At 38.6% G+C, this 25617-nt stretch overlaps 1 protein-coding gene and 1 long non-coding RNA gene across 3 annotated transcripts in view; both read left to right on the top strand.

Annotated features, from left to right (window-relative positions):
- HSPA4 (heat shock protein family A (Hsp70) member 4) overlaps positions 1-25617 on the top strand; it is a 48239-nt gene that overhangs the window by 12408 nt on the left and 10214 nt on the right. Inside the window, exons 2-13 of one of the 2 annotated variants that reach the window (XM_025924685.2) lie at positions 705-762; positions 2818-2958; positions 5066-5188; positions 9430-9529; positions 10168-10301; positions 12286-12530; positions 17959-18035; positions 19690-19841; positions 20343-20449; positions 20884-21017; positions 22007-22188; positions 23114-23203. In XM_025924685.2, the coding sequence (XP_025780470.2) occupies positions 705-762; positions 2818-2958; positions 5066-5188; positions 9430-9529; positions 10168-10301; positions 12286-12530; positions 17959-18035; positions 19690-19841; positions 20343-20449; positions 20884-21017; positions 22007-22188; positions 23114-23203 (1543 nt within the window). The remainder of the gene's footprint in view (positions 1-704; positions 763-2817; positions 2959-5065; positions 5189-9429; positions 9530-10167; positions 10302-12285; positions 12531-17958; positions 18036-19689; positions 19842-20342; positions 20450-20883; positions 21018-22006; positions 22189-23113; positions 23204-25617) is intronic. The other variant, XM_086704170.1, reaches the window with a different exon arrangement.
- Positions 5196-9133, top strand: LOC147584473 (uncharacterized). The gene is made up of 2 exons (XR_015250206.1): positions 5196-5582; positions 5825-9133. It is a non-coding gene; the product is annotated as an uncharacterized LOC147584473 (long non-coding RNA).

Raw genomic sequence — 25617 nt, 5'->3', positions numbered from 1 at the left:
TTGGACCAAGGCAATATGACTCCAGAGCTTAGTTACTCTAAATTGGAAGAACTAGGGGTGTAGGGCAGATAGAGAGGGTCCAAGGTAGGGTGTAAGGTATGGAGAAAGGATCTAGAGTCTCACTTCATTGCTTTTAAGTTGTGTGACCCCGGATAAGTTTACTTCACCTTTTTGGGCTCAGTTTCTTTTCCTATAAAAGAGGGATAAGGTGGAACTCTTGAGAATTTAATGAGGTAATAAATGTAAACAGTTTGTATAATCATTGCTACTAAAGTTAACTTTTACTATATATAGGAGGACAGAAGTTCTCCAGGTTTATAGACTACTTGGTGAGGTTGTAAGCTGTTTGAAAAGGCAAGATGTATTAGTAAGGGGGTACATTACTTTGTGTTGGCATTTTGAGCCCCAGACTTGAAGAATAAGAGAATAGTGGAGATGGGCTGGTCCGCCTGTTGGTAGTATTGTGAGACAGATGGTTATCTCATCAGATTTGTGCTTCAAAGTCTAAATGACAGGGCTCCAGATGCCGCCCATTCTCATGGATAGTTGTACTCAATGGAGAGGGCAAAATCAGATTTACTGTGTGCTTTTACAAATGTGGCTTTTTAACCTCGCACTCAGAAAACTTGCCTGCTCTGGTGATGTAATCCTGCCTGGACGTAATGTTGCAGTAAGGTTTGATGCCTAAATGTTTTTTCTTCTAGGGCTTGCATTTCTTTTGGTCCTAAGAATCGTTCAATTGGAGCAGCAGCTAAAAGCCAGGTAGAGTTTTTTTTTTTTTTTCCTAAAATGACTGACTTCTCTGTTTTGTCCATCTTTTCATTCAGCAGTTATTGGAGTGCCCTTTACGTGCCTAGTATGGCAGTCCCTAAGTGGACAGCTGAGAAAGACAGGTCTGATCTTAGTCTCCTGTGCTTGAGTGAGAAGCAAATAGCTTTTTAAAATGACATAAACGGTATAATCTGTTTAATGTAAGACCCTAGGAGGTATTTTGCCCAGATCTTGTTTAAGCAAAGCTCACTTATTCCCATTTATTTTACGTGTTCCTTAAAGTCTGTCTTTTTGGGTCTTCATCTTACTCCTGCTTAGAGTCGTTGTTTGTAGACTTGATCTTGTTAATCAAGGTTCTTAAAGAAGGAAAGCATACTTGTAGAAGCACGCTTGACATTAGTTTACTTTATTTACTTTACACCTGACATTCTTTGTTGGTTTCTGAGTAACCAGAGTGTCAGAACTCCCAGGAGTTCTGTGTTTGAGGGCCTGAAATGACTGTAAAAGAGTTGCATATTTGATCTTTTTTCTGGTTCAGCCTGGAGCACCCTGTCTTTTTTCTGGACTGGGCAGGGCTTCCGATTTAAAAGCCCCTGGCTGGCTTAGTTGGAAGACCATGCAACTCTTGATCTTGGGGTCTTGAGTTTGCGTGCCATGGTGAGTGTAGAGGTTAATAAAACAAAACAAAACAAAACAAAACAAAAAAAAAAACAACAAAAAAAGCCTGAGACAATGGAAATGGTGCTTAGCCAATAGATTTTTAGTCACATATTTAGTCACATTGGGTGTTTTATAATCTGATTTTCAAAAAGTTGAATATATGTTAGGGAGCAGTAGATACCAAGTAGAGAACTAGTTTGGGATGTCTTGCCTTCTGAAATTCCAGTGAGTTCTTTTGTTTTGAAACTTGCTTTCATTATTGAGAATAGTTAACTTGTACTCAACTGCCTGTCTACTTCTAGGATGACATAGTTACTGTGATACTGAGTTTCTGCTTGGCAGCCTACTGAAGTAGGGCCTGGTTTTGGAGGCCTCGTATTGTTTTGTAAAAGGACTTCTGTCTGCCTTTTAACGTAGCTGACAAGAGGAGCTCTGCGGTTCTTACAAAAGTAAAAGAAACTTGGAAGTGAAACATAGTATCGTTATCCAGAAATCACTGTTAGTATCTTAATGTATAAACTTTTTTGCTTTCTAAGGGTTTAAATGATTCCTTCACTCTAAAAGTGAGATCATACCATATAGATACTTCCAACTTTCTAAAATAATGTTACCCACTGTATATGGATACATTTTATTTTTTAAACCCACTGTCCTGTTAATTGACCATCCATGCTGTTTCCAGTTTTCTCCTATTATGAATAATACTTGGTCACTGTCTTGCATTTATTTTTGTGTACTTAATGTTATCTTTTTTTTGTAATCTTAAGTTTCTTTCACTAGAATTTCTGAATTGATATTGCCAAATTGACTCCTGAAAAGTTTGAATCACAGACTATGGTAATTTTTAAAAATTAAAGGTCATTTTATGTAAATGTTGATTAGAAGTTTAAGAATCACAGATACCTTTGTACATGTCTTCATGGAGAAGTAGGACAAGCTGGGCTCTAGTGCCATCCCTGCCACTCTGGTCTGTACAGGTCCCTTATTCCTCACTTCACATGTGAGCAGATCATACAGAAAGGTGTAATGCCGAAGAAAATGGAACTCAGAAGGAAACTTTGTGGAGTTAAAATGTTGCTAATTGAGTCTGAGGCTGCTGAATTTTATTTTCAAACTGTATTTTGAGAGAGAGCACAGCACACATTAGTGGGAGCAGAGAAGGGGCAAAGAGAGATGAGAGAGAATCCCAAGCGGTCTCCAAACTGTTAGCACACAGCCTTATGTGGGGCTCGATCCCAAGAACTGTGAGATCATGACCTGAGCTGAAATCAAGAGTCAGACTCTTAACTGACAGAGACACCCTGGTATCCCTGAATTTTTTTTTTTTTTTTTAATTTAATTGCTCCTAGTCTTTTTACGTTTTGACTCTGATATTCCTTCTCTTAGGTGATCTCCAATGCAAAGAACACAGTCCAGGGGTTTAAAAGATTCCATGGCCGAGCATTCTCTGATCCATTTGTGGAGGCAGAAAAATCTAACCTTGCATATGATATTGTGCAGCTGCCCACTGGATTAACTGGTATAAAGGTAAGGTTCCCAAAGTGATGCCTTATGAATACAGTGTTTTATTTGTATCTTTTATTCTGAATTCAAGTTGTAGCGAAAACGTTAACAAATGTTTAGGAGAAGCTTTTGCTAGTAAAGACCATTTGGCATTTGGCATTTTTTGAATGACCTGGAATTTGATTGGGAGTGATAGGTGGCACTGTTACTATGGGTTGGACTGATGGGTGGTAGTGGTTTGAAGTTAACACTGCCATTGCTGCTTGTCTTGTTTACTGATGGAGCAGTCTTTCCAGTGTGATTTTAGTGAATGACTTTCTGCAATACCAGCAAAGAAATTTACACTTTAAAGTCACTAATGAAATGTATGGTCATACTCTTGACAATAGAACTTAGATTGGAAAGAGGTATTGTTCTTTTAGGGAAAAGTTTTTGGTATCTCTGTGACATCCAGAAGACTTTGTGAAGTATTAAGTGAGCTGATCATACAAAAGAGGTGAGAGGCTCAGGGATGGATAGGATGGGGACACTCTTCCCTCTACTCAGAGGTGGTAAGAGGAATCCAGAAGGGTGGATCGAGCTTTCCAGGCAACTCAGTTTAGCAAGAGGAGATTTGGTGTTTGAGACACCCCAGTTGGAGAAATCATGATCACGGGAATAGGCTCAAATGTAAGAGATGATGAGGATGATAAGAAAAAGGTAGTCAGGGGCGCCTGGGTGGCGCAGTCGGTTAAGCGTCCGACTTCAGCCAGGTCACGATCTCGCGGTCCGTGAGTTCGAGCCCCGCGTCGGGCTCTGGGCTGATGGCTCAGAGCCTGGAGCCTGTTTCGGATTCTGTGTCTCCCTCTCTCTCTGCCCCTCCCCCGTTCATGCTCTGTCTCTCTCTGTCCCAAAAAAATGAATAAACGTTAAAAAAAAAAAATTAAAAAAAAAAAAAAAAGAAAAAGGTAGTCAGTTGTGTTGTTGTAGCTGAGAATTAGGTTGAATTTGGAAGTGAAGAATTCTGATAACCGAAGACTAATCTTAGGACATCTGTGGCAATAATCTCAGAACAGTTTGAATGGGCTGGTAGTGGATAAATCTGGAGCACAGGGGAGGGGAAAAAGGGAAAAAAAGGAGGTGAATAAATGGAGGGTGCTTATAGTTAGGAAAGAAATAGGTATAGGTATTGGCACATTTGGTAATAAATGTTGTAAGAGCCAAAGGAGGAGGAGACTAGGGAAAAGACCTGGGGGACAAGTGGATCCAAGTACAAGAGTGGAGGAATTGACTAAGAATTAAGCAAATGGGGAAGAAGAGGCAGCTTAGAAAGAGGCTTATGGGGAGGGAGGGGTACTTTCCCATCTTTATATGCAATAAAGTGAGATACTCCTAGATGGTGAGCCAGAATATATGAGGAGTGGGTTGGGGAGTGAAGAGGTAAGGAGAAGGTGGGGTGCAGGTTCATTTGGAGCAGTGGAAAGAAGAGAGGTCTGTTTTGTGGTATGGATTGTATTTGGGGGAATATGGGCCTGTGGGATGGGGCTTATCCCAGGCAGTCTTTCGGCATTTAAAGTTTGCAAATCTTATCCAAGTTGCACATTTTTTGCAGCGTAGCGTATCTTGAATTAAATGAATAAATTCTTTAAATTCTTTAATTCAGAAGTACTTATGGGGGTCAGGTCTGTCCTGGGTGTTGGCTATAGCAATGAACAAATGGGACAAAAACTGTGTCCTCCAGTTAGATTGGATCCTAATTTTGGAAATGACCATAAAGTCACCACAGTAAACAAAGTAAAAAACACGTATTAGTCCATGTGGCAAGAGTTTCCACCACCAGACCCCTTTATAGAGGTGCAGTGTGGGTCATGTGATTTATACCAGTTTACGTGTGTACAGGTAATTGTCTTAGGTTTTGTTGGTGGTCACTGTATATTGTTTATGTAATGGTACTTGTCTGCAGGTATTCATGTTTGACAAGCATGTTAAAAAGCTAAAAGTGACTTTAAAGCTATTTTTGCTTCCCTAAATAGTGTTTTGTTCCCTCTTGAGATAATGTTTCTTTGATGATGTGTTAGATATTGCTCATTTTAAGGCTTTTAGGACATGAGAAACTTTAATAAGCCTAGATCCTTTTGTTGTTTTATTGCAGGTAAAATATATGGAGGAAGAGCGAAATTTTACTACAGAGCAAGTGACTGCCATGCTTTTGTCCAAATTGAAGGAGACAGCAGAAAGTGTTCTTAAGAAGCCTGTTGTGGACTGTGTTGTTTCGGTGAGTTTGATCCCTTTGTTTTACTGGGGACTTGAGTGAAGAAGCACAGAAAAGAAACTTGTTAATTGCAAATAAAATTGCTTTTTGCCTTAGGTTGTGATTATTTTAAGAATTTATCAAACTAGGCTACATTTTCTTTTTTTTTTTTTTTTCAACGTTTATTTGTTTTTTGGGACAGAGAGAGACAGAGCATGAATGGGGGAGGGGCAGAGAGAGAGGGAGACACAGAATCAGAAACAGGCTCCAGGCTCTGAGCCATCAGCCCAGAGCCTGACGCGGGGCTCAAACTCACGGACCGTGAGATCGTGACCTGGCTGAAGTTGGACGCTTAACCCACTGCGCCACCCAGGCGCCCCTAGGCTACATTTTCTTGATGTTCTTTTCTGTCACATAGGTTTTTTTTAAAAAAAAAATTTTTTTTTTCAACGTTTATTTATTTTTGGGACAGAGAGAGACAGAGCATGAACGGGGGAGGGGCAGAGAGAGAGGGAGACACAGAATCGGAAACAGGCTCCAGGCTCTGAGCCATCAGCCCAGAGCCTGATGCGGGGCTTCAACTCCCGGACCGCGAGATCGTGACCTGGCTGAAGTCAGACGCTTAACCGACTGCGCCACCCAGGCGCCCCTGTCACATAGTTTTTATTCAGGTCTTCTCTATTCTTTTTTTTTTTTTTTTCTATTATTCTTATTTGAAGGCTTATCTTAAAGCCCACTTCCTCCTGGATTCCTTTTAGCACACAGCATAGTGCCTGGCACACAATAGCTACTCATTTGTTGAATTAGTTGAATACTCTCAGTTATGTTGTCATTTTCTTCATTTCCATTTCGGTATTTTTGCTATTTTGATCTTGTCTTTTCCATATCCCTCTTAGGATGGCAACCTGGCTCTGTGTAGCTTTGTGCTTGTAGGACAGTGGAGTCCTTAGGAACTGTTGGATTTGGGTGGATGTCTTAGCTTTGCAACTGAATCTCCTTACTCTGCATTTGTTATCTTGGTATCTTAGCTCTGTAGCCTCTTTTGTCTTCATGTTGGTGTATTGGTCCGCAAAGCAAGGACTCTCTTGGGTGACTGTTTTGTCCTGCAGTCTGTTGTCTGGTAGATTCCTTGGTTCTTAGCTATCTAGTAAAGTAGAACTGACATTCGTCAGGAAGAAATAGATTATTGTTGTGTGCCATATTTTGGAGATGCAAAGAATAAAAGTGCTTCTTCTCATAAGAGCTCACATTCAGTCCAGGCACTGTGTTTGTGCTTCCTAGATGCTTTCTGCCTTTCACTAACTGTTGTATTTTCACATTTGTCCCTGTTCCCCCACCTAGTGCCCTAACTTTGGTCTTGAAATATGGTCAGTGTAGAAGTGAAATTTATGTACAGTGGCAGAATGCCTGAGTGGCTTTTCCAGCTTTTGAGATCAAGTTAAGAGGTGATGTATTAAGTCATGTGTTAGGGGTCCTCTAGACTACACTGAGTTTCAGTGACTTGCCAGGAGAATTTGTAGAACTTACAACGTAGCCATACTCAAGCATAGATTTATTACAGTGAAAAGATAACAAAGCACAATCAACAGAGGGAAAAGTACATGGGCATTGTTTGGAGGAAACCAGGTACAGACTTCCAAGAGTCCACTTGCAAGGTTCTTGATGTGCTTGATTCTTCCAGCAACGTGTTGTGTTAACACGTGACATACTCAACACTAGGGAAGTTCTGCCTGAGCTTAGGAGTTGCGGATTTCTAACTGGAGGTCAGTTATGTAGGTAGTACCTTGTGCCTATCCTGTACCAAAGGTCTAGACTCCCAGAAGGAAGGTAGCTATTTAGCATAAATAATGTTGTATAAGCATTTTAGGTGTAGTGAGCCACTCTTGTTATTTAGGGAGATTTTTCTTTGAATTTAGTGACCTGTTTCTCAGTGAAGTTACTCTGTGCCAGGACAGGGCTAACCTTTTCATCAGGCCTTTCTGAGGCCTTTCAAAGACAGCAGTCTTTGGCCCCTCTGTGAACCCTTCTGCACAGGTACTGCCCCAGCTCTTGGTATCATGTTATATCTAATAGCTATATAAATAGAGCCTGGGTGTATTTTGCTTTATTTATCAATTGATTATTGTTAAAACATAAACTTTAATTTTTTGGAAAGGTAATAGTAGCCCCATTGTTCAGAAATCAAATTGGCCCTTCTGCACCCTCTGCTTACCTAGTAGGAAGTTTTTTCTTCCTAGATGTTACGAGTTTTATTACTTGGTTACAGATCTTTCCAGAGGTTTTTGTGTACCCAAGTAAATAATCCTTTTTCTTAAAATGTTTATTTTGAGAGAGCACAAGTTGGGGAGAGGGGCAGAGGGAGAGAGAGAGAGAATCCCAAGCAAGCTCCATGTTCAGCGTGGAACCCGAAACGGGGGTCAGTCCCACAGCCCTGGGATCCTGACATGAGTTGACATCAAGAATCAGACCCAACTGACTGAGCCACCCAGGCGCCCTTGTATATATCTTTTTTTACTTTAATTTTTCTCCCCCCCCACCCCCTTTAAAAATTTTTTTTTGATGTTTGTTTGTTTTTGAGAGAGAGACAGAGAGAGACAGAGCGTGAGCAGAGAGGAACAGAGAGAAAGGGAGACACACAATCTGAAGCAGGCTCCAGGCTCTGAGGTATCCGCACAGAGCCTGATGTGGGGCTTGAACTCACAGAGTGTGAGATCATGACCTCAGCCGAGAGCAAGAGTCAGATGCCTGACTGAGCCACCCAGGCACATCCAGCTTTTTTTTTAATTGTAAAGAATTTTAAAAAAAGTTACATTGTAGTGAGTAAATTTGAACAGATAGATATTTTTCATGTGTGATGTTTGTTTCTAGGGCTAAATTCCTAGAAGTAAAATTGTTACGACAGAGAGTTTCTCTGTATTTGTAATTTCAACAGCTGTTGTTTCATTGCCCTTTAAAGAATTTTACTAATTTAAACTTCTACCAATAGTGTGTGATAGAGCTTGTTTGACCACAGCTTCACCAGAAGAGTTATTGGTGAATCAGCTAATGCCATAATAGTTGAATAATGTATGTAATTTTAATGTTTTACTCTTTAGGTGAAGTTGAGAACATTTTTCAATTTAAGACCGTTTTGTATTTCCTTTTCTGTAAAACATTCTTATCCTTTGCTCATTTTAAGTTTATGGTCTACATATTGATTTGTAGTTCTTCATATAATAGATGAGCTCTACCCTTTTATAATAAGAGTTGCAAATATTTTTCCCCATTTGGTCATTAGAATTTTTATGAGTCAAATATGTTAATCTTTAAAACATTTTTTTTTTTACTTTTAGTTGGCATGCTGTGTTACGTTAGTTTCAGGTGTAAAACTTAGTGATTTGATAAGTTTATACATCATGTTATGTTCACAAGTATAGCTACCATCTGTCATCCTGCATTGCTATTCAAACATAATATTTTCTTTCTCTTTTTTTCCTACTGTATTTTGTGTTTTAGTTAGAGAATTTCTTACTCTAATGGTAAAAATTCCCTTTCCTTCTAGTACTTTTTTTAACTGTTAAATCTTTGAAATATTAGGTGTGCAGTAAGGATGCAACTTGATTTTTTTCTTTCTGTATGACTATCCATTTGTTCTAACAGTACTTACTGAATATTCGAACTTTACTGGTTTGAAATACTTCCTTGATCATATACAGAAAAAATCGCTGTACGTATTTGAGGGCATTTCTGGATTTTACTGTTTGTCTATTTGTTTTTTATTTATTTCTTTTGAGAGAGAACAACAGGTGAGCTGAGGAGGGGCAGAAGGAGGGAAAGAGAGAGAATCCCAAGCAGGCTCTGCCCAGTGTAGGACTTGAGCCCAGGTACTGTGAGATGATGACCTGAGCTGAAATCAAGAGTCTGGAAGCTTAACCGACTCAGCCACCCAGACACCCCAGGATTGTACTGTTTTTTTGGCAGGTGTATTTTGTTTTATTTTATTTTATTTTTTTATTTTTTTTCAACGTTTATTTATTTTTGGGACAGAGAGAGACAGAGCATGAACGGGGGAGGGGCAGAGAGAGAGGGAGACACAGAATCTGAAACAGGCTCCAGGCTCTGAGCCATCAGCCCAGAGCCCGACGCGGGGCTCGAACTCACGGAGTGCGAGATCGTGACCTGGCTGAAGTCGGACGCTTAACCGACTGCGCCACCCAGGCGCCCCTGGCAGGTGTATTTTAAATGAGGACTCTCTCATATAGTAAACTGGCACATTTTTTTTGTAGGTTCCTTGTTTCTATACTGATGCAGAAAGACGATCAGTGATGGATGCAACACAAATTGCTGGTCTTAATTGCTTACGATTAATGAATGAAACTACTGCAGGTAACAGGGACTGTTAACATTCTTGACTTGCTGAATCTGGATGGTTCTGCAATCTTAAAACCCTGGGGTTTCTTGTTCTTCATTTTGCTTGGAGTACTTACTACCTGTGTGCCATAGTATTTTTGGTTACTGTGTCACGTGTGAAGAATTCATCTGACCGGTGCTTTTTCTTTATCTGCCTAGCACTTACTTTGATATTTAATCACATTTGTTTGGAAGGCTAGCAGATACTGTGTGTTCAGAGCAGTGCCTAGATTCAAAATCGACCTTTTCTCCACCTCTATTATGAGGTGTAAAGCAGCATCCAGAAGGAGATAACGTGGAAATGTTGAGATGGCACAAAGGTAGAAGAAATCCCAGAAAATATGTTTGGAAAACTGGGGGAAGTGGTTTGGGAAAAATTGGCAAAGTCATTGGAATTGGAAATTGGAAACATTAAGGAGGTCTAAGGGAATGTCAGCATTTTATTCTTTGAAGTTAATGTTCCTCATGAATAAATTATACAAAGTACATGAAGAATTTGATTCTTTCTGAAATAGTATGTGTAGTCCTATTTACTATATAATTTTTTTTTTTTTTACTTAATTGAATTTTAAATGTACTACTTAAATGATACATTGAATTTTTTTCTTATGTAGTTGCTCTTGCATATGGAATCTATAAGCAAGATCTTCCTGCCCTAGAAGAGAAACCAAGAAATGTAGTTTTCGTAGACATGGGGCATTCTTCTTATCAAGTTTCTGTATGTGCATTTAATAGAGGGAAACTTAAAGTAAGTATATTGTTTTTGGAAAATGTGATTTCAAGTGTGTGGTAATTAGGAATTTATGGGAGACAATTGAAAAAATATATTAAAGCGTTTTGTTTCATCAATGGAAGCTTAGTATGAATGATTTAAACTAGAAACTAGGTATGTAGGGATAGTGTAGGAGTTGTAATTTTTCAGGAGTTGGCGTAGTGTGAAGCAGAGAGTGTAGACCTTGAGGAAGAAGCTCTTAAGATTTCTGATCCTTACTTATCTACAGTGTGTGGAAAATAATACTTACCTTAGAGGCTTACTAGGATTCTTTAACATTGAGTCCCTTTGTGTATTTTACACTGAGGATTGAAGAGATGACAAAGGTATCCTCTTCTTGCTCTGAAGGTTTTGAATGTTCTGGGAAAAGAGTATAGGGACTGGAACTTGGATGGCCAAAAAGAAACCAGACTGAGAGAGATAGTCCAGATTTCTGGAAACCTTAGAGCTCTCGAGAGAGTTTTGTACACCGAGAAGTCTAGCAGTATCAAAGACAAAGAGGGCCAGAGAGTATCTAGTCAACATTTGAATTTGCTGGTATATGCTGCTTCCACAGTGGGATATAAAATCAGTTCTGCAGGTGATTTTATCTAGAATTTGCTTAAGAACCAAGGAGTTTTTGAGTGCATTATTTAATTATTAGGGTTGTGTATCAGGGTTGTTTGTGTCAAGGCCTAAATTGCATTTCTCCCCCAAATTTGGGGATTGTTGGGGAGGGACTGACTGAAAATAAATGTTAAATTTGGGGCGTGTTGAGACTCTGTTACAGTCCTGTTATTTTGAAAACTAGACTTGGTTTCACTTAACATTCTGATTTATATTGTTTTTAGGCCTTTTTCTTTTTTTTGTTAAATAAAAAGGAAAATCTTTGGGGTGGTTGGGAAATAACAGGTTCATGATTTTTACAGATATAAATAATGAACCAAGTATAATTATTAGTATTTAAACTTTTACTCACTAATAAATGGCTTTCTAAAATACATTGTATACTTTCACCTTTTTGAACAGAAGCTACTGGCCATAATTTAGCTTTGGCTTTGGGTCATAGTGATGTGTATTAGTGATTGATTACCTGCCCTTTTCCCCCCTCCCTAATTATCCTTTGTTGCTATTTGTCAGTTTTGGAGTTACAATTAAAATTTACTCATCATGAAAACATCCCCAAACTTGGAAAACATTTACATGAAAAGAAAAACATTCACAATTGTACTACTCTGAACAGGTTGCTGTATTTCATTTTAGTTTTTAGAAGAAAACAAAATTGTAATTAGACTATATTCAGTTCTGTGCCCTGTTTTTCTTTTTCTTCACAACATTTCTCCACAACATTTATCATTGAATAAGATTGTTTTTATTGATTTTATTTTTTCATCAAGGCTGTCATCTCTTATTTGGTCTGTTTTCTATTAGTGAATCTAACTAGATTTAGTTTGCTTCTAATCTGCTAAAGATTTGGATAATGGATAACCAAAGCTAATGAAATTTCTACAAGTTGCTGTGAATTAAGCCTTTAGCATGTTTTTTGATAGTAAACTGCATAGAGCTAGGCCTTTGATATTAATCATAGTTCTGTGATGGCAAGAAGACCAGAATTGCAGTGACATGTTACTGCATTTGGCTTTGGATATGTAATTTTAGTTTGCAGTCAGATTGGCCTAGTGGAAAGAGCTTGAATTTTGGAATTGAGGGAATTGAGGGGATTGGGTTTTGGGTTGTACTTCTGCCACTTACTAGCTTTGTGACCTGCAGATGATCCGATTCACCTGGGCCTGTAGCATCATCTGTAAATTGGGGATTACAGTGTCTTTTTTCACAATGTTTGTAACCGTGATTAAATGACATGTGCACATTACTTTGTTTCAAACTTAATGTGTCCCCTTGTTAATTTGCCAGTTAAATATATATCATGATAAAAATTTCAATTGATTGGTTAATTTTTGAATTATCTTTTTTTCCTAAGGTTCTGGCCACTGCATTTGACACAACACTGGGAGGCAGAAAATTTGATGAGGTGTTAGTAAATCACTTCTGTGAAGAATTTGGGAAGAAATACAAGCTAGACATAAAATCCAAAATTCGTGCATTATTACGACTGTCTCAGGAGTGTGAGAAACTGAAGAAATTGATGAGTGCAAATGCTTCAGACCTCCCTTTGAGCATCGAATGTTTTATGAATGATGTTGATGTATCTGGGACTATGAATAGGTAATCAGATAACTATTTTAATGTTAAACTCAACTGTGATTTTTTTCTCCACTTATATTAGCATTTATTTAGCTAATTGTTGAAATTACCGTGATTGTTGTAAGCTAACTTCTGTAGGTAAAAAGTAGAGACCATTCAGCATCCTGTGTTTTCTGAAGTTTGGATTTGATTATTCTAATAATTTAGACTAATCTCTTTTACCTCATTATTTCAGTCAGTTGGTAGCTCTTGACAGGTGCTGCTGCATGTATTATATGTGAGTTGCCAGTTTTCAAAAAATCAGGGCAAGGTGCTTTTATGCTGAATAATTCTGAATTTGATGTAGTCATTGATTCAGAAATTGGTGTTCTTGGGTAGTTGAGGGTCACTTGTGGGCAGCAGCTCTTTTTATACAGTGCTGCAAGAATTCTGTGTTACTGATGTTTCATGGCTATCCTCAGAAATACCCAGAATGTTACCGTTGTCTAGTTGGGTTGCTTGGATGATGAGTGGTAAGTTCTTTAGGACGTGAACTCTACTGATAGAAGTCAGGCATGGTTGATGGCTTGTTTGGGGAAAGTGTGGCCTGAATTATCCTCAAAAAATTGAGATAGAATTTGAATTAGATTTACTGTGCCTAGTAACCACATTTGTAATCACCTTTCCTCTCTACTTGAAAGTGATGGTTTTCATTTTTATTAAGCAGCATCGTGTGTGTATGTGTTGGGTGGTCTGGGGGGCAAAGGAGTACCAGGGTATCTTTCAGAAATTGTTAGTAGAATCTTTTGTGGTAATTAGAGCCAAGTAGACATTTGTAAGTGGTTTATACTTTCTAAAAACTAAAAACAGTTAATTAACCTGTGTGCTTTTTTTTTTTCAACAGTTGTATTTTATGGACATCGAGTGCAAAGCTGTCATATTCTCTAGTTTATTGTCTTCATTTAGTCTGTAGTGCTCACCAGCAGTCTTTTTTTTTTTAAATTAATGAAACCAGATAATTTCCGCCATCTAGCATTTCTTCTGATTAACTTCTGATGGGGTAAAATCCACGTAACGCTTTAAAATGAACAACTCTGTGCCATTTAGTACATTCACATTGTTGTGCGGTGACCACCTGTGTCTAGTGACAGAATGTTCTCATTGCCCCAAAATAAAACCTCATAGCCATTAAGCAGTTACTTCCCATCTTCCCTTGCCTCTCTTGTGTGGCAAACACTACTTTTTTTTTTAAATCTCTATGGGTTTACCTATTCTGGGTGTTTCATGTAAATAGAAGTGTGCACTATGTGTTTTGCCATTTTTGTGTCTGACTTTAATACCGTGTTATCTGTGTTCATCATTCATGTTGTAACATGTATTGTTCTTCTATGCTTTTTATGGCAAATAGTATTTTGTTTGTATAGATAACATCACTTTTTTATCCTTTCATCACCTAATGGACCTTTGGGTTGTTTCTACCTTTTAGTTATTGTGAATGGTGCTTCTGTGACTATTCATGAATACGTGTTTGTTTGACTATCTTGTTTTCTGTTCTTTTGGGAATAAATGTAGGAGTGGAATTGCTGAGTCATATGGTAATTCTATGTTCAGTTTTTTGAGGAATTGCCAAATTATTTTCCTCAGCAGTTGGACCATTTTACATTCTCGCCAGCAGTGTACAAGGGTTTCAATTTCACCACCTTCTTGCTGACGCTTGTTACTACTACTTTATGTTAATGTCTCTCCATCATTTGAGTTGTTGGAAGGATATTTCCCTGATGGGTTTCTAAAAAATAGCACATGTGAACTCTGATAAGTTCTTGACTGTTGATGACAGTTTTCCATGTCCACCGTTTGGTTGGATAGAACATAACCTTAGCTTCTGTTCTTTCCTTGATTATCTTAAATGGAATAATACTCTCCTTTGGCATATAGCATCGCTGTGGGATTATGACAGTGTACTTTTCAGTTACTTGTTCTTTTTGTTAGATGCCCCCCCCCCCTTTTAATTGATAATTTACAAATAATTTGGTTTTGTTCCTGGTGGTTTTTGATCTGTTTTTCCCAGGTATGCAGTGTGCATTTTCGGTATATATTTCATAGCTATTTAAATATGAGGGTTTTTTCCTTGAATTACATCGTTCAATACTTGTTCTGTTCTTGTGCTTTGATTTTATTCTTTCAGAATTTAATTTTTTTTAGAATGAGAGTGTTGCATGAGCGGGGAGAAAGGCAGAGGAGGAGAGAGTCGTAAGCAGGCTCCATGCCAGCACGGAGCCTGATGTGGGGCTCAGTATGCCCCTGAGATCATGATCTGAGCAGAAATCAAGAGATGAATGCTTAACCGATCATGATCTGAGCAGAAATCAAGAGATGAATGCTTAACCGACCGAGCCACCCTGGTGCTCTGGGTGAATTCTATAGTTATGTGAATTATTTTTCCAAACAAATTTTAAAAAGAATCAAAAAGCCTCTACCATTGCTTTTGACATCTTTCTAGACTTCTCTCTGCACTTTTTTTTCATTGTTTTTATGTTGGATATTTTCAAGTATTCAACACAACAAAGAATTTTATAGTGAACATTCTTAAGCTGCCACTTGGGTTCTATTTATAACATTAACAGTACTTGTTTTGTCATGTACCTATTCATCTATTCATCCTTCTGTCTATCCACCAATTTGTTTTGGTGCATCTCAAAATAGTGCACATCTATCTGTATACTTATCCCCAAATACTAAAGTATGCATATTAATCAGAATTCAGTGTTTTATAGTTTTTGGTTTTTTATTTAATGACACACTCAATTTTTAAATGTTCATTTGCTGAGTTTTGACAAGTGCACACATCTTTGTAACTAGTACCCTTATCTTGAAATAGACCATCTTGGAAAAGCTTCCTCAGGCCTTCATCCTCAGGGGTAGCCACTTAGGGGATTTTTCATTTTAGGGGCTCATAGATTACAATTTCCTGTTCTAGAACTTTTAAAGGTTTTTTTTTTTTTTTAAGATTTTTGAGTTTATTTATTTTGAGAGAGAGAGAGTGCCCATGTGTGAGCTGGGAAGGGACCTAGAGAGTGAAAGAGAGAATGAGAGAAAAGAATCCCAAGCAGTCTCTGCACTTTCAGGGAGGAGCTATACCTTACGATTGTGACATCGTGACCTGAACTGAAACCAAGAGTTGGACGCTTAACTCACTGAGCTATGCAGGCGCCCCTAGAACTTCTTATAAATGCAGTCATATAGTGTGTAGTTTTGTGTAAGACTTCTTTTGCTTTGCATAAAACTTGAGTTTGACTTAGTTGTTGCATGTGTCATTTGTTTCTCGTGTGTGCTGACTAGTGTGCCATTATAGGGTTATTGTTTTCTTGATGGACACTGGCTTTTTCCAGTTCTGTTGCTATTAGGGAAAAAAAAACTCATAAAATTTTTTTTGGCGGGGCGTGGGGCACCTGGATGGCTCAGTTGGTTGAGTGTCTGACTTTGGCTCAGGTCATGTTCTCACAGTTCATGAGTTCAAGCCCCATACTGGGCTCACTGCTGTTAGAGTGGAGCCTGCTTTGGATCTTCTGTCTCCCTCTCTCTTTGCCTCTCCCCTGCTCATGCTCTCTCTCTCAGAGATAAATACCATATTAAAAACATAAAAAAATTATTTTTATGTTTATTTTGGAGAGAGAGAGAGTGTGGACGAGAGCCGGGAGGGGCAGAGAGAGAGGGAAGAGAGAGAATCCTATGCAGGCTCTGCACTGACAGTGAGGCTTCAACTCATGAACCATGACCTTAACCAGAATCAAGAGTTGGACTCTCAACTGCCTGAGCCACCCAGGCGCTCAGGAAAAAACTCATTTTAAACGGTCACCAACACGTAAGGGATTCAGTTGTTTTATGTCCTCATCAATATTGGCATAGCTGGTCTTAAATTTTGGCTCTTCTGGTGTGTTGTATATTCTGTACCTCAGAGATACAATTCATAAAAGTCATACTCTTAAAGTGTGTAATCAGTGGGTTTTAATACATTCACAAAATTTGTAGCCATTACCGCAAGGAAGTTGTAGAATATTTTCATCATCTCATAAACCCTGGATGAGCTGTCAAGCTATAAAAAAAACTTGGAGAAACCCTAAATGCATATTTCTAAACAAAAGAAGCCAGTTTGAGAAGGTTCCATGCTGTTTGATTTCAGGGGGAGTGAGCGATGAATAGGTGGAGCATAGGATTTTTAGGGCAGTGAAGCTATTCCATACGCCTTTATCAAGCTGGATACTTACCATCATACATTTGTCAAAGCCTATAGAACCCTAGTTTATATTACTATATGTGTCTGTATTGGGAAGGTATCACGCTAATGCAAGATGTTAATAGAATTGTGGGGGGCTGGTGAGGGGTATGTGGGAATTCTCTGTACTTTCTGTATATTTCTCTGTAAACCTAAAACTGAAAGTGTTTGAAGGAAAAAAAAAACGGAAAAAAAGAAATTGTACCCATTTGCTGTCTTTCATCATCTGTTTTTCTCCTACTACAGCCCTAGGCAGCTATTCTTCTGCTTTTTGGATTTGCCCACTCTGAACATTGCATACAAATGGAGTCCTATAATATGTTTTCTTCTTTTTTAAAAAAATTTTTTTAAGGGCGCTGGGGTGGCTCACTTAAGCGTTTGACTTCTGCTCAGGTCATGATCTCACAGTTGGTGGGTTTGAGCCCCACGTTGGGCTCTTTGCTGACAGCTGAGAGCCTGGAGCCTGCTTCAGATTCTGTGTCTCCCTTTCTCTGTCCCTCTCTCTCTCAAAAATAAAAAAATTTTAAATGTTTTTTATTTATTTTTGAGAGAGCGAGAGAGAGTGGTCAAGCAGGAGAGAGGCAGAGACAGAGGGAGACAGAGGATCTGAAGCTGGCTCCGCGTTGTGAGTACAGAGCCCCATGTGGAGCTTGAACTCATGAAACGAACCGTGAGATCATGAACTGAGCCGAAATCAAGAGTTGGCTCTTAATCCACTGAGTCACCTGGGCGCCCCTAATATGTGTTCTTTTTTGATTGGCTTCTTTCACCTCACATAATTTTTTAAAAGTTTAATAACCATCTTTTAACCAATATTAGTCTCTGTTACTGTATTCATTCCTTTTTATTTCCTGAATACTGCTTGATGGACATTAGTTTTTTTTCTACTTTTTTGGCTGTTGTGAAGAATATTTATGTGCAATTTTTTGTGTGGACTTGGGTTTTCAATTAGTTTGGTTGTATACCTGGAGTGGAATTGTTGGGTCATACGGTAACACTGTGTTTAACATTTTGAGGAATTGACAAATCCTTTGACAAAGTAGCCATACCATTTTGCATTCTCACCAGGAATATGTGAGGGGTCCAGTTTCTTTACATTCTTGCCAATACTTGTTATTACCTACCTTTTGATTATAGCCATGTATTCCCCACATAAAAGTGGAATGTGATTTGAACCTATTGCTGTTTTTTTCATAGAGGCAAATTTCTGGAGATGTGCGATGATCTCTTAGCTAGAGTGGAGCCACCACTTCGTAGTGTTTTGGAACAGGCCAGTAAGTATTATTGTGACTGAGTTGTTTGTATAATTCAGGCTCTTTGGAAAATGTCATTTATAACTTTTTGTTAAAGTTATATACATTTTCATTGTATGAACTGCTTTATTGCTGCATGAAGCCTCTTGTTATCTATATTTTTCCTCTGGAGCACCCCAGCCCCCACCCTTTTGATCATATTGTCCAGTGAAATCTAATAATTTTCTTGAGTTAATTCAGACTCACAGGTGGATATAAGCATCTCATTTATTGGTAAAAATTGTCTTTTGCATTGCTGCTTATTCTAGTCTTAAAGCCTTTTCTGTCAGTGAATCTTTTGCTGACTGAGAAATACAGCAAAGGGAGGATGTGATAACCACAAAGCTATTTTAACAGGATGCTTTAATTTTATCTCTAGCTAAAAGTAGAAGTTTGATTTAGGAATGTATCCTTAATTTTTCTAAAACCTTCAACATACTTTTATTTGGAATCCACTGTTGTGTTGGTTGCTGAGTATTTCAGTGTGTTGAGATATACTGTCATCTTGACAAAGGCCCAGCTCTTAAATCAGAGTGACTATGGCACACTGGCATGTACTTTTCCATACTGGGATATCCATTTCTTTAAATAGCCCTTCTCAACGTATCGTCAGTATTTGTTGCATAAAATGTGGTGTTAGTATTTTATGAATGACTGAAGACGTTTGATGTGCACCTTCTTTACTTCTTTTATAAGGAGGCCGTACCTGTATTATTAACGTTCTAGATGGAATATTCAGGTGGCTAGACGTGCTTTGAATGCTTTTTCTTTCATGCCACAGCAGGATCACTCAGTATTTCAAGGCTCTCTTATTTTTCCTTTGGCTAGCTTAAGTATTGGTGTTTAAACAATTCTTTGGTACTGTTTCAGAGATTACAGGGCCTGTACACTGCAGGGCATTGAGTATTCCTGGCACTCACCTCTTAAGTCCCAGTATTGTGCCACACTGTCCTTGTTATTTTGTGCATTAAAACATAACCTACTTGGGTCACCTGGGTGGCTCAGGAGGTTAAGCTCCCGACTTCGGCTCAGGTCATGATCTCACAGTTCACAGGTTCCAGCCCCACATCAGGCTCTTTGCTGGCTGGCTGTGCAGGCTGAGCCTGCTTGGAATCCCCCCCCCCCCACCCCTGCCCCCCCAGAGCGTGTGTGTGTGTGTGTGTGTGTGTGTGTGTGTATGTGTGTGTGTGTGTGTATGTATATGTATATGTATGTATGTATGTATGGGTAGTGGTGGTGGTGGCTGTGGGGTGAAGGAGTGGTGCAGTTTTGTTACATTTTAAGTTACTTTGTGTTAAGATGTTACATTGCTCTTTTATTTCAATGCAAAGTACTAATTTATTTTTATTTTTTTTAATTAAAAAAAATTTTTAAAGATTTTTTTTATTTGAGAGAAAGAGAGAACGCATGCGATGCATATATGTGTGTGGGAGGGGCAGAAGGAGGGAGAGAGAGAATCCCAAGCAGGCTCTATGCTGTCAGTGCAGAGCCCGTCATGGGACTTAGTCTCACAAATTGTGCGATCATGACCTGAGCTGAAATCAAGAGTCAGACACTTAACTGACTGAGCCATCCTGCTGCCCCGTAAAGTACTAAAGATTGTTTTAATCTAAATCTTCTAATCATCTTAAAATAGAGTTAAAGAAAGAAGATATTTATGCAGTGGAGATAGTTGGTGGTGCGACACGAATCCCTGCAGTGAAAGAGAAGATCAGCAAATTTTTTGGAAAAGAACTTAGTACAACATTAAATGCTGATGAAGCGGTCACTCGAGGCTGTGCGTTGCAGGTGAGCTTTCTTTCATAGGTAGCCAGCCATTTATAGGTTATTGTTCCCAGATGGCTTTGCTTTTCTGTATTCACTAATAATCTGAGGTCACCTCAGGATGATCTGTAGGTGTAAGGTTCTGAAATTTTAGTTTTTAAAATGGATATCACAGGTGGTATTGATGAATGGAATTGTACCCTGTAATACACAGTAAGATAAATTAATTTATTAGAAGCATATGTAAGCCTGAGATATTATGAGAATTTGGCATACTAATCGTCTATATATGAAGTAATCTTCTACATCAGTTAAGTAAAGGTTTAAGTTAATGGGAAAATGGTAAGTAATGGCTGGAAGATAATTCGACAAATGATAAGTTTTTAAAACCACTTACTCACATCATTAAATAATGTAAATACTTAAAAACCATTGATGGTTTTTTGAAGTTATTATTTATACAGCTCATAATAGTTCATAATGTCTGTACTTGTCATATGGAATTTTTAAAAATTATTATTCTAGTGTGCAATCTTATCGCCTGCTTTCAAAGTCAGAGAATTTTCTATAACTGATGTAGTACCATATCCAATATCTCTGAGATGGAATTCTCCAGCTGAAGAAGGGTCAAGGTAATAACATTTATTAATTATTTTTATATTTAAAGTTAACTTAGTGTTAGGTCTGAGTAAAATATTGCCCTCTGTTTCACCTTTTACAAATCCGTAATGTTTTGTCACAGTGCATGAAGCAGAGTGATGCCTTACTTTAGTCTTGAGAATAAATTTGTGTCCTTATTTAGTTTCCTGTTGATCCGACTGAAATAATTGAAGCCTTTTATGTGCTTATTGAAGTATATTCCTTTTCTTAAAGTTGATTTTATACGTATGTATAGATAGACATGTCGGTTTTTTATTTTCCTTGGAAGCTCTTCTATCCTGGAAATGATGCCAGATGAGAGCAAGAGTAACTAGAGCCATGCTATAATTACTAACATAGCATACATTGGTAAAAGTGTTCAGGAATATCTTAAATGGGTGTGTTTTTGTCTTTTTCCTTTATCTAGTGACTGTGAAGTCTTTACAAAAAATCATGCTGCTCCTTTCTCTAAAGTACTCACCTTTTATAGAAAGGAACCTTTCACTCTTGAGGCCTATTATAGCTCTCCGCAGGATTTGCCCTATCCAGATCCTGCTATAGGTAAGTAGAGTTGGGAATTAAAAAAAAAAAAAAAAAGTACTTGGGAGAACTGGGATAGTAGGGCAAATACAATATTCTGAAGTTTAGGTCATACACAAAAAACCTCTGCCAGTCTTTTTACCAGTTCAGTACTAGCAGGATGGTTATTATTTAATTTGGTCTCCTATTATGTGGGCAGTTATTTCTTGGCTAATGAACATAGTGGGTATACCTTGCACATAATATTCCTAGATACTGAAAAAGAGTTAAATTCAGTTTTGACCATAACACAAGAGTTATACACAGAAAATCATTAGGAAATTGTTATATCAGTACCCCAGGTCATGGACCCATGTTGGTTAGAGTCTTCATAGACTCTCAGAAACTCTTACAATCTGGAAATAATACCAGGTAAAGAGAGAAATTAGAGTTACAGATAATTACAGACTTAGAATGCATGAGTCAAGTATAGGAATACCGTGAATGATACTTAGAAGCTATGGGAAAGGTAATCTCTGTTTTCCTCATTTATAAGCTGGAATAAGAATGATCGTTCATATTTTGCAGAGGTTTGTGAATTATAAAACTTAAGTAAAACTCTGGTATACTAACTGACTCCGTATATGGCAGTTTTTTGGTAAATGACAGAAGCAGTATGGAATCCCTGGGTTTGTTTTTTTTTTTCAGTAGTGGAGAAGGTGACATCGGTTTAGGAACTTATCTGGCAGTGACATATAAAGATGAATTGTAGTAAGGGACCAATGGTAAGGGAATGTTTGGAGGGTTAGGAGACGTTTGAATCCTTAATTGGGACAAGGTACTAAGAGTTTGACTATTTGTGAAAGAAGAAGGAGAAATCTGATGATCATGTAAGCTTGTAAGAGTATTTGAAGCATCATGTTACTGACTTATCACTGGGAAATGGGCATAACCTGGTGATATAGGCATATATTCATGTTTGAATTCGTCCTCTCAGGTCATATTTTCTCTTTTGTCTCATATGTCCCTAGCTCAGTTTTTAGTTCAGAAAGTCACTCCTCAGTCTGATGGCTCCAGTTCAAAAGTGAAAGTCAAGGTGCGAGTAAATGTCCATGGCATCTTCAGTGTGTCTAGTGCATCTCTAGTGGAAGTGCTCAAGTTTGAGGAAAATGAGGAACCGATGGAAACAGATCAGAATGCAAAGGAGGAAGAGGTAATTTGGATGTTTTATACTAGAGGTGACTTGGCTAGAAATTCTAGCAAATTTACTGGGTGGCAAGGGAGGAACTTTGTGACAGAGTGCTGAGGGTGAGTTTGCACGTGTCCCCTTATTCAAGCAGATACGTCTTTATACAATCTTTCAGTTGAGTTATTTTTGATTCTGATTACTGAAGAATGCTTGGAGTCTCAGTTATTTTCACAAGTAGATTGTATTCTCATTGGAATCATGCACTGGGCCTCATCCTTCTTGTGCATCAAAATCAAGGCTTTATGAAACTACTGAGTCTCCAGAGATTTTATTGAGTTGGTCTGGATTAAGGCCCAGGTATCCGTTTTAGAAACCTCCGAGGTCATTCTAATGTGCTGCAGGCATTGAGAGCCAAGAATTGAGGTCTCCACAAACTTTGCTTTATCATTATTGTCAGCCTTTGTTCTTTTAACAGAATTCTGAAGGTGTTCAGCTCCCTTAATACATGCAGTGGTTGTACTTGGGAGGATGAAAAGACTAATTTAAAAACTTGAAAGTGTCCAGACTTTTGAGAGAAGTTTACTCATGAGGAAGCTGGGAGAAACTCATTTCTCTTCAGAAACATCTGTTAAATATTGCCACACTGCATCAGATGAGTTTATAAAGTAGTAAAGTACACTGCTGTGGTTTACAGAGTAGTTCCACAGCCACCCTGGTTTACATAACAACTGTTACTCCCTTGTGCAGATGTATGAACTGAGATCCAGAGAGGAAGACTTCCCTATTAGAGATAACATATGTCATAGCTGGAATTGGAGTCTAGGTATTCTGAGTGCTGATAATTGAGCAGGAATTACCTACCATGTGATTTTGCCTCTGTGTTAGGAGGGTTGCTTACTCTTTCATTAGTGTTTCCTAGTTTCGGGATTTGATACGACCTGTTTTTCAGAAGATGCAAGTGGATCAGGAGGAACCACATGCTGAAGAGCAGCAGCAGCACACGCCAGCAGAGAATAAGGCAGAGTCTGAAGAAATGGAGGTATAAGTTGTGTGTGTGTGTGTGTGTGTGTGTGTGTAATTATTTTTTTTTTGAGAGATGGAGGGCATGAGTGGGGGAGGGGCAGAGAAAGGGTGAGAGAATCCCAAGCAGGTTCCATGGTGTCAGCATGGAGCCCAGCATGGGACTTGTTCCCACAAACTGCAAGATAACGACCTGAGCTGAAATCAAGAGTCATGTGCTCAACCTACCCAGGTGCCCCATAGTTGTGTTTGTGAATGTGATTTGTAATCTTCACATCGATGGTTTGGCTGAGATAGTGCATCTTAGAAGGTAGTTATGCATTTGACCCTTGAATAATGTGCAGGTTAAGGATCCTGACCCCTGTGCAGTAAAAAGCCTGTGTATAACGTCTGGCTCCCCCAAAAGTTGACTAGTGGCCTACTGTTGACCAGAAGCCCTACTAGTCACAAAATAAGTAGTTGATTAACTCCTTTTGTATGTTACATGTATTAAATATTGTATTCTTACAAGAAGATAAGCTAGAGAAAAAATGTTACTAAGAAAATCATAAAGCAGAGACCATGCACTTGGAGTACTGTACTGTTTCAAAAAGAAATCCATATATGCATGGACCTGTGCGGTTCAAACCTGTATTATTCAAGGGTCAGCCGTGTTAGGAATTCTCCATGTATTTGAAACTTTTAAGCAAGATTTTGTAGTGTGTTTGGAAAGTGTTTGGCTAGAACATTGAACTGTAGTCCATTTGGTATGTGGGAAGAATGTACTCAGAAACTAGTTTTGCTAGGTTGTGATTGGTTCTTGTTGGTTTCTGAATGGCTATTGCTGTTAATCATCCTACCTATAATTTATTTTTTACTGATAAATGGGACATAATTTTTTCAAATTTTGTTATCTGACACTTGTCTTTTGTCTAAAGATAGTGTTTTATTTTTTATTTATTTATTTATTTATTTTTTAAAATTTTTTTTAACGTTTTATTTATTTTTGAGACAGGGAGAGACAGAGCATGAACAGGGGAGGGTCAGAGAGAGGGAGACACAGAATCTGAAACAGGCTCCAGGCTCTGAGCCGTCAGCACAGAGCCCGACGCGGGGCTCAAACTCACGGACTGTGAGATCATGACCTGAGCCGAAGTCGGCCGCTTAACCGACTGAGCCACCCAGGAGCCCCTAAAGATAGTGTTTTAAATAATAAGGTATATCCTAACTACTTATTTGAAAATATATATGTAGCACTGTTGAATCCTTCATGATCCTATTTTTTTAATTTATTTTTAAAAATTATTCTTGAGAGTGAGAATGCGCCCATGTGCATGGTGGGGGTGGGTGTGGTGCAGGCAGAGAGAGAGGGAGAGAGAGGATCCCACAACAGCTGTCAGCATGGAGCCTGACTTGAGGCTTGATCTCGTGAACCACAAGATCACAACCTGAGTGAGCCCAAATCCAGAGTTGGACACTTACTGACTGAGCCACCCAGGTGCCCCTGTAATCCTGTTCTTTAACTTGGTGACATCCAAGTTTTCGTGTTTAAATTTGTTGTCAGTATTGAAAACGTGTTTTCTTTCAACTTAGGATATTGCAATGTGTAGTCTAACCTTTGTAACCTATTTCTGATTGTTTGGCAGAACCTGTAGATGGCTTAAGTCTGTAAACTCATTTTTTTTTTTTTAAAGTTTTTGTTTTTAAGTTTATTTCCGAGAGAGAGAGAGCAGGGGAGGGGCAGAGAGAGAGGGAGACAGAATTCCAAGCAGGCTCTGTACTGTCAGCACAGAGCCTGATGTGGAGCTCAGACTCACAGAACTGTGACATCATGACCGGAGCTGAAACCAGGAGTCAGATGCTGAATTGACTGGGCCCCCAGGCGGTGCTGTTAACTCATTTTCATATCAGCTTATTAGTATATTTGAAATTATTGTGAGTGTGCAAATCATAAAAAAGAATAATGGTCAGAGGAAGTGGAAAAGCCTACTTATAGGCCTTTTCCAAGGTAGAAAACCATTCATGGTGAGTGGTTGAGGGCAACAGTCTGAGGGAGTAGTACTTTGTGTGTATATGGAGAACTGTCGAGGAGAAAGGAAAGGTGCTCTGTCCCTTCCCCTCCTAGTGCTGTGGAGCTGTGGGAAATTTCAGTGGGCTGGTTAGGCTTCTTCGTTGACGTGGCTTGAGAACTGACACCTTTCCTAGTATGAAATTAAATGCAAATGATAAATTTTAGAAACTGACTTAACTTGGATAGGAGGTGGGGGAAATGGCTTTGAAATTGTGCCTTGTATCATACAGCAAATTGAATTCCAGATAAGTTAGGTAGTTAAAAAAAAACAACAAAACAACAAATGATTATTTTTCCAGTCTTTGAATCAGGGAGGGCTTTGAAAGCATGAAAGTAATGCTAGTTATCCCAAAGGAAAAAAAGGGATACATTTAACAATAAAG

This window comes from Puma concolor, chromosome A1 (genome assembly GCF_028749965.1).
Source record: "Puma concolor isolate L17-30 chromosome A1, mPumCon1.1.hap2, whole genome shotgun sequence".
Classification (NCBI taxonomy): Eukaryota; Metazoa; Chordata; class Mammalia; order Carnivora; family Felidae; genus Puma; species Puma concolor.
The sequence above is the reverse complement of the archived record's forward strand: the minus strand, read 5'-3'. Positions and strand labels throughout refer to the sequence as shown.